Source organism: Sciurus vulgaris (assembly GCF_902686455.1).
Source record: "Sciurus vulgaris genome assembly, chromosome: 9".
NCBI lineage: Eukaryota > Metazoa > Chordata > Mammalia > Rodentia > Sciuridae > Sciurus > Sciurus vulgaris.
In genome coordinates, this window is record NC_136469.1 from 66,185,956 (window position 1) to 66,199,555 (window position 13,600).

General features: G+C 32.7%; 1 protein-coding gene across 5 annotated transcripts in view; it reads right to left on the reverse strand.

The window, feature by feature from the left end:
- GRID2 (glutamate ionotropic receptor delta type subunit 2) overlaps positions 1-13,600 on the reverse strand; it is a 1,449,748-nt gene that overhangs the window by 572,904 nt on the left and 863,244 nt on the right. For all 5 annotated transcript variants that reach the window (XM_079153230.1, XM_079153229.1, XM_079153231.1 and 2 more), the window contains exon 5: positions 4,375-4,428. In XM_079153230.1, coding sequence (XP_079009356.1) covers positions 4,375-4,428 — 54 coding nt within the window. The remainder of the gene's footprint in view (positions 1-4,374; positions 4,429-13,600) is intronic.

Genomic DNA, 13,600 nt, shown 5'->3' on the forward strand with positions numbered 1-13,600 from the left:
GAGGAAGGAAAAAAGAAAGTAATTTTCTGGGAGGAAAGAATCTGCCATTCTGAATAAAGCTAACAGACACTCTGTCTCAAAAAAATTCACTTGCAATTTTAGTTTTGACACCTGATCTCAGAAACAGTTGGATGGGGATATGAAATCTTGATTAGGCAGCTATTTTATATTTACCAAACTTTACTTCTGCATTTTAAAGGTGCATTTCAAGAGTGGCAGATGCAATGCTACATAAACACTAAAAGACAAATGATCACTTACTCTTGAAAGAGGTTCTTTTAAAATTAAAAAAATAGTTGCTACATAAACATATGTATTAAAATGTCAAACTACTGTGCAATTAGGATCTGTATTATTCAAATGCTCTAAATTTTAAAAATAATGTTTAAACTGTAAGTTATCTAAAAAGCAATCACAGGAAGAACCAAATACTTCCCTCTGAGCCCCTAGCAGCACTTGATATGCTAACTAAGCTCTACAAACAGAAAATTTCTGAGTTTTAAAGAAGTCGAAGAATCGGAATGATAGAATTTTTTGTCTTTGTATACTGTGTGTACTTATGAAAGTAGAATTATTATTGCAATAGAAAGTGAATACATGTTTCAGTATACCAAACTTTCATTTTCACTTCTTTAGGAGCAAAATATAATGGTCTTTTTTCCCAAGAATAATTAAGGTATATAATAAAAATATATTACAAGTCTGGTTAATATATCCAAGAAAATATTTACTTTGCTTTAATATTTTAATTTACGGTGAACCCTGAAATGTGTAACCTAGGGAGAAATATCCCAGGAACAGCTACTACCCAGAACACATCTCTTAGGAGAATTGAATCATTCCTGAATTCTTTACAGTTTATCAGTTTTAAGTTTTTGGGGAAGGGAAAACTCTAAAAACCCAGTTCAGACCCCAATCTAGATTTTATAAATTATTTCAGAAAGAGTATCCCATTTCCCCTTTAACCATTTGTTTCTCCTCTCTTCCTGTTCTTTTAACTCTTGGCACTATAACAAAGTTCCTGGATCATAGTAGGTATTTTAAAAAGTTGATAATTAAAAATTTAATGAATGATTGATTGACAAGATTTTACCAAACTATCCTCTAAAGATACCTTGACTTTTTATTCTAGACACTAACACTTTAAAAATGTTAAAATAAGTCTGTATAAAATGAATTTCACTAATGATATTTTGTAGTCTGTTACACAGTATAGTTTGAAAAAAGTATGTTTCATTTCTAATATATTTCTATTCATCATGCTCCAGCAAAGATGGTCCTTAGATGCTTCCAGAAAGTTTTAAATTAGTGTGAGGCAAACAATGTTGAAATCTGAAACAAAACTAACTGTATGCTATATGTCAACAGGAAGAGGAGCAGAATGGCAGCTTTCTGCCTGGTCGATTAGTAGTGTACATCTCCATTCATCATCAAAGTAGGAAAAATAAAAAATATCCACTACACAAGTAGGTTTTCTAAATCTCAAAATAACTCCCCCTCCACCCCAACCAACAACTTCCTTAACTGCAGTATTCAGCAGTGACCAAGAACAAAAAACATGGTTTTAACTACTACTTTTTTTTAAGTCAGTAAAATCACATCAGGACATTTAAAGGTCAGGTTAAATATTATCAGGAATATATGAGTGCATAATGCTTAGGTTTATTGTATTTCTAAACAATATGTATCTTCCTATCTGAATTTCTAACTTTTGTAGAACTTAAATAAAGTGCTAGGCCATCTGCTTTAGGGCCCTGAGGGGATGACAATACTTATATGGAAAAGCTGCTCTAAGCTGGATCCAGTGATTGCAGAGAGGAGATAAATACCATTACCAAGTCCTAACATATGATTGATTGCACCATATGAGCTAGCACAGCCTCTCATGATTATAGCACACTTAATGCAAATGAAAAAAAAATATTGTTTTCAAGTTTCTACATCAATTTGTATCATGATGCATAATGCCAACTTTGATTTATAGCCCTGCTCTAAAAAACTATTGGTGCAATAAGATTAAATAAATATTTGCAACCAATTTTAAAATTAGCAACAAAATAATAGCTACAAAAGTCAAACTAGACAGATTCATGTTCTCCAGGTTCAGTGGAACGGACATTTGCGTGTTCTTGGAGGGCTTTGTTGTTGCTTTTAAAGTACATTTGCTTTCTAGCAAATATGAGGAACCCATGCTTTTACTTTCATGGAAACTAAAGTAAATGATGATTCTTCTATTACTAATGTGTATAAACAAGCAAGTAAAAATGTGTGTAAGAAAAGGGTGAAAGTCATTTTCTAAGGCACATTTCAGAGAAATGAGGTAGCTGAATGGAATCATGTGGAACTAAGAGTGCTGACCTTGGATATGCCAGCAGGTAATACTTTTTCTAGCAAACCTGGTCATTCTCTGAATCTTTCCTAGTTCAGATAAAAGTAATAACCAATGTAAATGGTATGAGTTGTGAACATTGTATTTTTCAAAGGCTAGGAAGTATTGACCTGCCCCAAAGAAATACCTTGTTCAAGGACTACAAAGTAGGACTGTGGGTGAAAAAGAGGAAAAGGTTTCAATGACAACAAAAGTGAGGTTATAGTTATTTATAGTTATAAGAATTCGTAGAATAAAACTGATGTTTGAAGAAAAAGAACTAAAATCTTCTATGCCTGTATCTTAAGTCATCAGATAGATTCCTTTGTTCTTATGCATGTTTTATTTTGTAAATACATGCACAATTTAAATTGGGAAATATTCACTTAAAGGCACTGTTGTACCTCCCAGTATTTTATGAAATACAATTTAACAATAAGTTTAACAAATTAAGTTATAAGCGTTATGAAAAGAAAATATTTTTATTATTCTTTTCATGTGATTTTTCACAAATGAAACAGTCTACTTAGACCACACCAAGTCAGATAAATGCTGCATTTTCCCTTTTGCTCTTCCCTCCATCCTTAGGTTCAGATATTCCAGGTGGAAAATTCAGAGGCATGAAAAAATTAGAAGGCATCAAAATCTTCGTGAAAAGCAGACCTCACACCTACACATCGCCTGAGTGAAACTCAGGACAGCACATCATAATTTGACATAAAAAGTGCTGTGACAAATCATACAGATCTAAATTTTGTCAGACCGAAAACAAATTTGTAAGACATTTCCATGTCTTTACCCTGAGTTAAAAAGAACCATTCTATCAACCAAGTGTTATGTAGAAGAAACAACATGAAACTAGAAACTATTTTTACTTTTCTGCATAAAAAGAGGCAAATCATTTATCTTCTGTGAACCTTGTCACCTCAGTAACTTAGGAATAATGTTTAGAATTCAACAAAGTAATGGGAGAAAGCAATCTGTGAACTTTAATAGGAAATGATCATTACTTTGGTACCATTTATCAGGTGTCATTTGTCAGGTACTGTGTTAGAGATTAGATAATATCTAATTTAATTTTTATTATGAACCTATGAAGTAAATGTTATCATACTTATTGTATGAATGAATGTACTGAAGATTATATATCTCTGGAAACAGCTAAGAAGTTTAATAGCCAGAATTGGACCTATTTTATAGCTGACTAAAAAACCAAAATTCTTACCCCAAATACTATTTTGTCCCTAACACAAAACAAGTCATCTTATTGTGTAATTCCATAGATAGTATCCATAGATAGATTATACACTGTATTCACAAGTGATAGGACACTATGTCTTGTGAAGGACAAATTCATGCCATCACAGTATTTGTTCAGTGCTAATGTCATTGTCCTTTCTGATTCTGACTGGCAGGTGCTAATGGAAGGAATTATTTAACAGGGCTTTTGGGTTGTAATATGTTTTTAATCTTATGCATTATCTTGGCAAAAATAAAAAAAAAAACTTTCACAAGGAATTTGACAAGTCTGGATTTTTTTTTTTAAATTTTACTTTATGAAAAGGGAAAAAAATCTGTTCTGTGTTGATTCATATTCATGTGCCAAACTATTTAATCCTCATATATGGGGGTGGAAATAAAAGTTTTAGAAACAACATTAAAATATAAATGGAACAGAAGCACTCCGCTGGGAGGGATTCACTTTGCTTACAAAGAAGATCTGAACTTTTCATAAGGATGATCTCTGAGCAGGCTCTATGTGCCAACAGTAAAAGCTAAAAGATACTCAGTGGGGGAGAATTTCTCCCTTTATTTTATTCATATAAAGCCCTTTATCATTTAAAAAAAACTCTTCATTCTATTTTTATTTAACAGCATTCACTCAGTAAGCTAAAAGTTTATTTCATCTTCCGTTTCCTCCTAGAAATTCAAGGCTATAGGAAGTGCTACAACTGTATGTATGAAAATAGGACACAGAGTTTTTAATAAGGGTTAGTTGACTTTACCTCATTTATAATGATCCAGTGACAGTCAAAAGCAACCAAATTCGTTTCCACAACCTAGAATAGAAAACAAAACAGCTATCAGCATTAATCATGAAAAAACAAACCAAACTAAATGGAGATACTTTGTAAATGACACAAAATGAATCATATATTAGAAAGGTCTTTCCACTGAATTCAAGATGGAAAAGCATGAATAAAATACTGCAAAAGCATTTGTGTTTGACAGGTAGATGTACTGTAGACTTGCTATACAAATTTTAAAATATAATGAATCAGAAACCTTGATAAAGATAAGTTGCAACAGGAAAAACTATGAGGAATGCTGCATTGTGATTTAATAGGAGTTTAACTACCAAATCACATACCCCATTCCAACAAACTCTGATGACTTTCTATCATCTACCTAACAAATATCTAAGTATATATCTCTCTACATCTGACACTAACAATAATTTTATCTTCTGCTCCTTCACTGAGTATATGCTTGCTACTATCTTCAGTAGGTAAACTGCTCTCTGTTCTGAACATTTTGTGTCATGCGTATTTGCAGTAGATTCAATTCTAAAATTATCTGATTAAAAAATACTAGAAGCAAAAGAGTATATTAACATTAAGGTATAGGTAGGAAATTTTAGTAGCTTTAAAGCACTGGTAATATGAAAACAAAACTTATATAAAAGGGAAAGCAAACAACATGTGGGTAGCAATCTTGGTTGACTAACTTTGAACATTTATTTAAATTACCCTTGTTGTAGGCCAAAAAAGGAAAGAATGTGTGTGTGTTTGTATGTGTGTGTGTTTTACACTGAGGATAACTTTTTTGTCAAGGTTTCTATTGTATCAATTCTTATAATACATAGTCTAAGACATATTCTTATAATTCATGTCATGGGAATATAATAGAAAAAACTGCTTTGTAAGGAATTATTCTTTTATTTTTAGCAATAATAATTGAACATATGATTTCAGATGAGGATACTTATTAATAACTACCAAGGGATTGTTATAAAATGTTAATTGTACTTTGGAGTTCTTTGTTCTTTTGAAAAATGCCGATTGAAAGATGCATGAATCACAAGAAATACAATTGGATATATGATTGTTATGTGATTTGATATTTTCTTAAAGTAAATATTTGCCTAATTTTTGTCTTCTAATTTTTTGCATAAATTTCATACTATTTCAAAGTATATTATATTGGCTCTCATGACCTTACTGAAGTATATGGATAATGCATTATTAGAGAAGTGAGGATGTAGTATCCATTTTAAGTTTGAACATTATTATTAGTTTTGAATTTCATATATATTTAAATTATAGGCAAAATAGGAAATATGACCCATGGCAAATTTTAATTTAATTAAAGAAAATAGAAAACTTTTTACTTTATATCAGTAGTGACAATTCTTATTTCTAATTTTCTGATTTTTTTCCATTAATAGTTGTGAAAATGCATCATCAATAATTATAGACAGTAGGACTGGGCTTGTGGCTCAGTGGTAGAGTACTTGCCTAGCATGTGTGAGGCCCTGGGTTCAATCCTCAGCACCACTTAAAAGACAAATAAATAAAGTAAAAGTACTGTGTCCTAAATTTTTAAAAATACAATAATTATGAACAAAGCAAAGCATTAGAAAATAAATGGGAACTCTTAGAATTAAAAAAAATATGATATCATAGATTCAGATAAGGGAAAAGTAGGTCTCTGCATAAAATAGTGGGAAAAACCTACAAATAAAATATAGAAATAGGAAGAATTAAGAAGAAAAAGATGGCCAGGCATGGTGGCGCACATCTGTAATTGCAGGGGTCAAGAGGCTGAGGCAGGAGGATTGCGAGTTCAAAGCCAGTCTCAGCAATAGCAAGGTGCTAAGCAACTCAGTGAGACTGTCTCTAAATATAATATAAAATATGGCTGGGGATGTGGCTCAGTGACTGAGTATTCCTGAGTTCAATTCCAGTACCAAAAAAAAAAGAAGAAAAAGGTGGCTTGAAAGCCAAGTGCTAGGTAGCATAGATTTGAAAGTACTACTGAAATGATACTAGTGGTATAGAAGAGATGACTCAATTTAGTTTAAATTACCCTTGTTTAGATAATATGAACTATGGGGTCAGACTAAGCAATATGAAAGCTAGGAGAACTCTACAATACCTACGACATTAAACAAGAAGCTGTCCTAAATGACTCTGAGCATGATTGCCTGTCCTCCCTTGCAGGGTACAGCAGCATTCATGAAGCAGGAGATGGTAACTATTGGTAATTTATCTAGACAATAAAACATCTTTCACACTCGGACTTTAAATAATTTTTCAGGTGAAAGCATGAAATAGTACCAAGGAGCATGACTTAATCTTTTCTTTCAGCAAGAAGAAAAGTAAATATTTCATTGAAGGCTGTGATTCTATCCACTACACCATTTTCTCTCCCTTAGGGTTAGCAGAGAAATAATCTCCCCTTCCTGTCTTTGATTTTACTAAGGAATATTAAAATGTAAGATATTTCAGCTGTACACATTTGAAACAAGCAAAAAATTATAAGAACATCATTGCTGGTAAATAAATAAACCATTTTCTTCTTGTTCTCAATTGGGAGCTCCTTTGGGCACTGGATGCATGTGACCATTCAGTATGAGTAAGCTGAAGTTCATCCATATGGTTCAATGTGTGTTTTAAAGAAAGGGTTTGTTAGAGGTTCCATCAGTCTTTCAAGCTCTCAGGTCTCCTACTGGATCTCTGTGAGGCTATTCTAAATTCATTAGTCCCACATTTTCCCTCAAATTTAGATGATCTAAAACAAGCTAGTAGACACAAAGTTTATGAGAAAAATTAGAAAATATGAATGGCCTAAATATTTTGAATTCCCTTCAATGTCTAAGCACAACTGGAGATACATGTGGTTGAATATGCTGGATTATCACCAACATTCCTTCTTTTCATCTAGTGGAACACCAATTAGGCCACATTCCTGTCCACACACAGCAGGGTAGAACTACAAGCCATTGAGCCACAGTCAATAGAATGTAAGCAGAAGTGATATATGTCACTTTTAAAACTGACCCATAAAATCTCTCATGTGCTTTTGTGTGCCTGCTATCCCCAGCTTACTGAGAGTATGACATCATGCCAGAGGCATTTTGGAGGTCACAATATTTCCAGTGTCTAGAGCAGACCTTTCTCCCTTATTCTCTTCTGTGCTGACATGAAATAAAGCTCTGTTAGATTGTGACATTACTTTTGGTGTATATTTGTTAAATTAATTTAGCTTCTCTAATGTAAAACAATTTATTAATCTCAGTTATGTACCTTTTTCCATAGTTTTATTGGTGAATTATGATTGTATATGATGGTGAGATTTGTTGTTATAAATTCATGGATACATGCAATATAACAATATCATTCCCTGTTAGTTCCCTTTCTCTCCCTTCCTCCCTTCCCCTGGTCCCTTTCTTCTATTCTACTGATCTCCCTTTGATTTTCATGAGACTCCCCATACAAACCTTTCTTTTCTTTTTCCTCTGTAGCTTCCACATATGAGAGAAAACATACAACCCTTGACTTCCTGAATTTGGCTTACTTTACTTAACATAATGTTCTCAAGTTCCATCCATCTTCCTGCAAATGACAATTTCATTCTTTATGACTGAATAAAATTCGATTGTGTGTATATACCACATTTTCTTCATCCACTCATCCATTGATGGACATAGTTTGGCTATTGTGAATTATGCTTTTATAAACAAGGGTATGCATGTGTCACTCTAATATGCTGGCTTTAGGATAAAATACCAGGGAGTGGTACACAGGGTCACATGGTAGTTCCTATTCCTGGTCTTTTAGAAGAAACTCCATACTGATTTCCATTGTGTTTGTATTAATTTTCAGCTTCGTAGCTTTTCCTAATCTTAATATATTTTCATAAAAATACTAGAGTAACTTTTCATTATGTGATTTTTTTATAAAGGCATGATTGTTAAATCATGCAATATTTGCTGGCTTTTCAATGGATATTGAATATTCAGGACTTTTTTTTTTTTTACAAGCACATTTTTCTTTGGGGAAGGAAAACAAATTCTACTAGATAGGTGCTTAAAAATGAAAATATATGTCATGTTCCTTTAATTATATAACAGTATGTGTGTGTGCATGTGTGTGTGTGTGTGCGTATAACTAGAATCTATGTATTATAGTGACACTGTGTTTTAAAGAAGCTGGAAACTTTTTGTTTGTAATGTTGTATACAGAAAGTTAATGCTTCCATTCATTATCTGAGGAATGTCCATTAAAAGAGGAATATAATTTCCTTAGGTCTAGGTTAACTTCTTCATGCATAACCAATAAGATGGTATGAGTTCTGATTTTTTATGATTGGATCTTACTGAAAGTGAACAATGTTAAAAAGTCACTAATTAAAAAGGCAACTGATATTAGTAATGGAAAGAAATATTTGAAAAAGGGCATAAAAAGATGACAGGGAGTTCAACAGCCTAAACTTTGGAAATCCAGTAGGCTTTCAGTTCTTTCATTTAAATGACTAAGGTAGATGAAGTACAACGCAAATAATATACATAACCTCAAAGAGGTTAAAGCAGTAGAATTAAAGGAAAGAAAAGAGAAAAAGGGGTGATAAAGTTGCTTATCCTTCTCACATATTATTAAAATGAACTAATGCATAGTGAGCATTCTCAGGATAGACATTTTTATATAAAATGAATTTTCTGAGCTCTTAAAGAGAAAAAAGACAACTAACTACTGTAAATGCCAAATCAATTATTTTAATATTGTTAAATATTATTTTAATATTATATTGTTATTTTAATATTGCTAAATATTATTTTACTATTATATTGTTATTTTAATATTGCTAAATATTATTTTACTATTATATTGTTATTTTAATATTGCTAAATATTATTTTAATATTTCATTTTAACATTAATATTGTTAGTAATAATAACTTTTTCCCCTTGATAACATTTAAGCAAGCCGAAGTCATGCTGTACCAAACTAGGATAGAATTCTACATTGTAGAAATTATTTTAAGACACCTTAGAATTTCCAAAGTCTTTCTATTTATTCCAACAGTTCTGTTAGACCTGAAAGAGGAGAAATTGTTTCCTTTCCCACCATTTTTACCTAAGCAGCATATTTCCTATATTTTACTGGTAAAAATTTAAAATCAATGAAAGGAATTTAGCAATTTGTTTAAAAGTTTTCTTTTTGTGTTTTGTTTGTATTGAAATCTCTTTCATCATAAGCACATCGTTTTATAGGTCTTTGGCTTCCTTGTGTGGATTCTTAAAGATGTTCAGGAAGTTAGCAAACACTAGTTGTGTTTTTAAAGACAAAATTTCAAAAAGTTTTAGATCTTAATGAAATCTTGAAGGAACTAAAATAGTATAATATTTATTACCATAATGAACAAGAAAAACTGCTTAGGGGCTGGGTTTGTGGCTCAGGGATGGAGTGCTTGCCTAATACATTTTGAGGCACTGGGTTCGATTCCCAGCACCACGTCAAAAACAAAACAAAACAAAACAAAACAAAACCTAAATGAACAAAATAAAGGTATTGTGTTCATTTACAATTTTTAAAAACACACAAAAAAGAAAAAAGCAAAAGAAAAACTGCCTAGAAGATCACTTTATGCTTGGGCTGGCAAAAGAAAATAGTAAACAATGACAACAACACCAACAACAACCCACAGTGAGGACTCTGGTATGCCTGGTTATCAAAATAACAGTAGCATCGGAGAAATGGAAACATGAATTTTCCAGTCTTTCTTTTCTCCCTCTTACCACTTTATTCTCCTGTATCATTAGACATATATACGTTAATAATATAAAAAGAATATGCAGTTGATTCTACTTCCATATATAGTTATGTGATTAGAACAAATGAGACTATCCCACCTCCCAAAAAACTGAGTTTATTTTAAGGGAATTTAGCAAAAAAAGGGGGAAAAATCAAGTCCTGTCAGAAAGACAAGCAATGAGTAAGGACAGACCATCTGTCACTGGCAGGAACTTTAGAACTTCTGAATCTTAAGAAAAGCCTGACAATTTATCACCATGTCTTCTATCATTCGTTTTCAAATCTTTAGATGTGCTAAATATAAGACAATCCGGAGCAAAGAAATCAACCATAGTGCCAGAGCATGTATCTCACTGGTAATAAATGTGGAACAGTTCCTACAAGTGCAGAGGACAATTTAATTGACTAAACAATAACTGCAACATGCTGTTTTTCACTCAACCTTGTGGCTCAACTAAATTAAGCTTGTACCCTTTGCAGGACGTACTAAGTATTACACGTTTATGCAAAGGTTTCTGGTGCTCTGTGCACCTGCAGCAGCAAAGATATCAGGTGTTTGCTTCCCTGTTCCTACCTATTCCAAATTGTCAGGTGCAAGCCAGCGAGTGGCAGGCCTAGGGAGAAGACACCAGCAGCTCTTCTGGAACAAGTGGCCAGAGAAATATTAAAGAGCTACTCTCTTCCTGGCTCCTCATCTATAGCAATGCTGTAGCTTATATCAGCCTTTCTAAAACTATATTTGTGGAACACTACCACAGCAAATAGTGAATATTCTATAACCAAATTGATTTTGAAATACTAGGTTAAACAAAGTTAAGCAGATGTCCTAACTGCATCAACTCCCGAAAGTGTACAACACGTTAACATCAATGTAGAAACACGATTAACCAAAATGTCATAATAATAGGTAATATTAATTTACATAATAATATTGTAGAATATACAGCTATAGATTTATAAGCATGAACTTTATAGTTAGTCATTATCTCCATTTTTGTTAGTGTGGTTCAGAGCAAATTATCAACCCTCTAAGCCTCAGTTTCTTCATTTGTCAGTAGGAATAAGGTTAGTGGCCACATAATTATAATGAGAGTTAAATGAGACAAAGACACATGGTAAACACTCAACAAATATGAACTCTTTGTATTTTTATCTTATGTAATGCATAGATCTCTGGGAGAAGATAATTAGAAGGTATTAATTCCAAATGGATATGACCACAGAAACCATTTTTCCCATTGCAAATCTCACAGAATTAGTACATTTTAGAAAGTGTAAACTAGGATCAATGCTACTTTACCCACACATTTCTAAAAGTTCTAAAATTTTATTCAAACATTATAAGAGACTTTGTAATTTTAGAATTATGGTACCACAATAATCCTATAGATAGTAGGAGAGAAAAATATTTCCACAAAACAAAAACTAAAGATGAATTACCATCTTTTATGTAAGACCCCCATGTATAATAGTTCTGACCAAATGGTGGAACTTGTTTTCTTTTTCCATTTCAATTTTTTTTTCTATTTTACTAGTTAAACAAATAAGACAAAACCCAAACCAAGCCACTATGTTCTCTCTGATAAAGTATAGAAAGAGGTTATGTAATATATAGCATTTATTGTACTGAATCAGTTTTGGCAAGGGATTCATGAATTCATACTACAAACTACACCCATTTGTCTGAGAAATCTGTGCTAACACAGAGACTGCTTAAAAAACAACAACATACAATGCAAATAAATATTATAAATATGAAATCAGTAACAATATAACCTGAGTTTCACTTTCATTAATTGTTTTCTCTACTATGTTTTTCTTCTGTTGTTTTTGTTATTTTTCTTCTCACTGGAAGAACTGAAGTTACAGTGCAGGGAGACACTGGAGTATTATTTGCATAGATTCCATTTTTAAATCTCAAGTATATCCAGCAGATGGCATCAGTAATCCCTCATGCTGATACTGGGCAGCAGGGGGATATTCTAAACCCACAGTCTTGTTTGCATTTCCCCTTGAGCTCAGCATGGATCCCCAACTCTCTTCTGTTCTTATTCAAGCAGCCACTATCTGCCATCCCACTCTGTGCCTTTTGCTTTAGAATCTCTGCTCTGATCTTCCAGCTGGAAGACCACGAATACACTTCCATCCAAATCCTCTTGCTATTGCTGCCAAAGTTATTTCATAAACGGATATGCTAGATTTATTGTTACTGCTGTGCAGTTGGGTCTTCCCACACCCCCTGGGAGATGGAAATATGCCACTACTGAGATTTGGCCAACACTATGCTACCAGCTATGTTTCTTAATGTGTAAAAATGGGCACTAATGTAAGAAGATAGAGATTCTGTCTGTCATATGGCATAGACTCCTGTATCCTGTATTACTAAACACAGATTAAACAATGATTAAAAGTAAATTCATAATTTCAATACTTTGATGAGAATAGAAATGAAGACTTGACAATTGTTGTTAGAGCAAGGGACTTCTGTGCTATTACTTTTAATTCTTTGTGAGGTTTTGCTGGCATCGGTGTTTGGTTTTTTTATTTGTTTGTGCTTTTGCGTTTTTAGATGTTTGCTGTGGTGATGAAAGGTGCATTATGCCAATACAATTTTGAAAAGTTTTGTTTGTTGAAGGACAATTCATCCTTTGCCTGCTTTGCCATATTCAACATTGACTTTTGGTACTACTAAGAAAAGTTATTAAAATGTTTAGTTTATTTTATTTATTTTTAAATAGCTAAATGATTCTTGGTAAAATAAAGTAATTCTTAAGTATGACTGGCAAAAAAAGAAAGAAAGAAAGAAAGAAAGAAAGAAAGAAAGAAAGAAAGAAAGAAAGAAAGAAAGAAAGAAAAGAAAAAAAAGAAATGAGTCCTTAGTTGGATTTTGATTAGGGCTTAAAATGAAGATTTGAGGGCACATTGGCATTGCTGGGATTTATTAACTAAGACTTTCTTGCTATCTTGAAGCAACTAAAGAAAAAAAAAAAAAAAGAGGCTCTTAAAGAGAAGTCTATTGATTACATATAAATGCAACATATGGCCCTTCACAGCTGAGAACTTTCCATGGTTTTTGCTTTGCTCCTTTTGATTTCTTCTCTATCCCATCCTTGACAAGTGTTTCTCCTAACTAGAAGACTGAATCAAAGGTCAAATTCTGTTTTGCCCTACTTCCATAATCCCAGAGTGTTGTTCCCACCCTAGGTTTTATTCCAGCATTAATTAAACTAAGCCTAGTTATGTAAGTACCTAAGAGCATCATTGCATTTTATATCTCCTTTATTCCCTCTAGCTCAGCTGTATTGTTTTGCTGCTGGTCCTTCACTGTAGTCTAGGCTTTGCCTCCTGGATTGCTTTCACATCAGCAGTCCACATGTATAGGTCTCTGCATAACTGTCACTTAATAGAACATGAC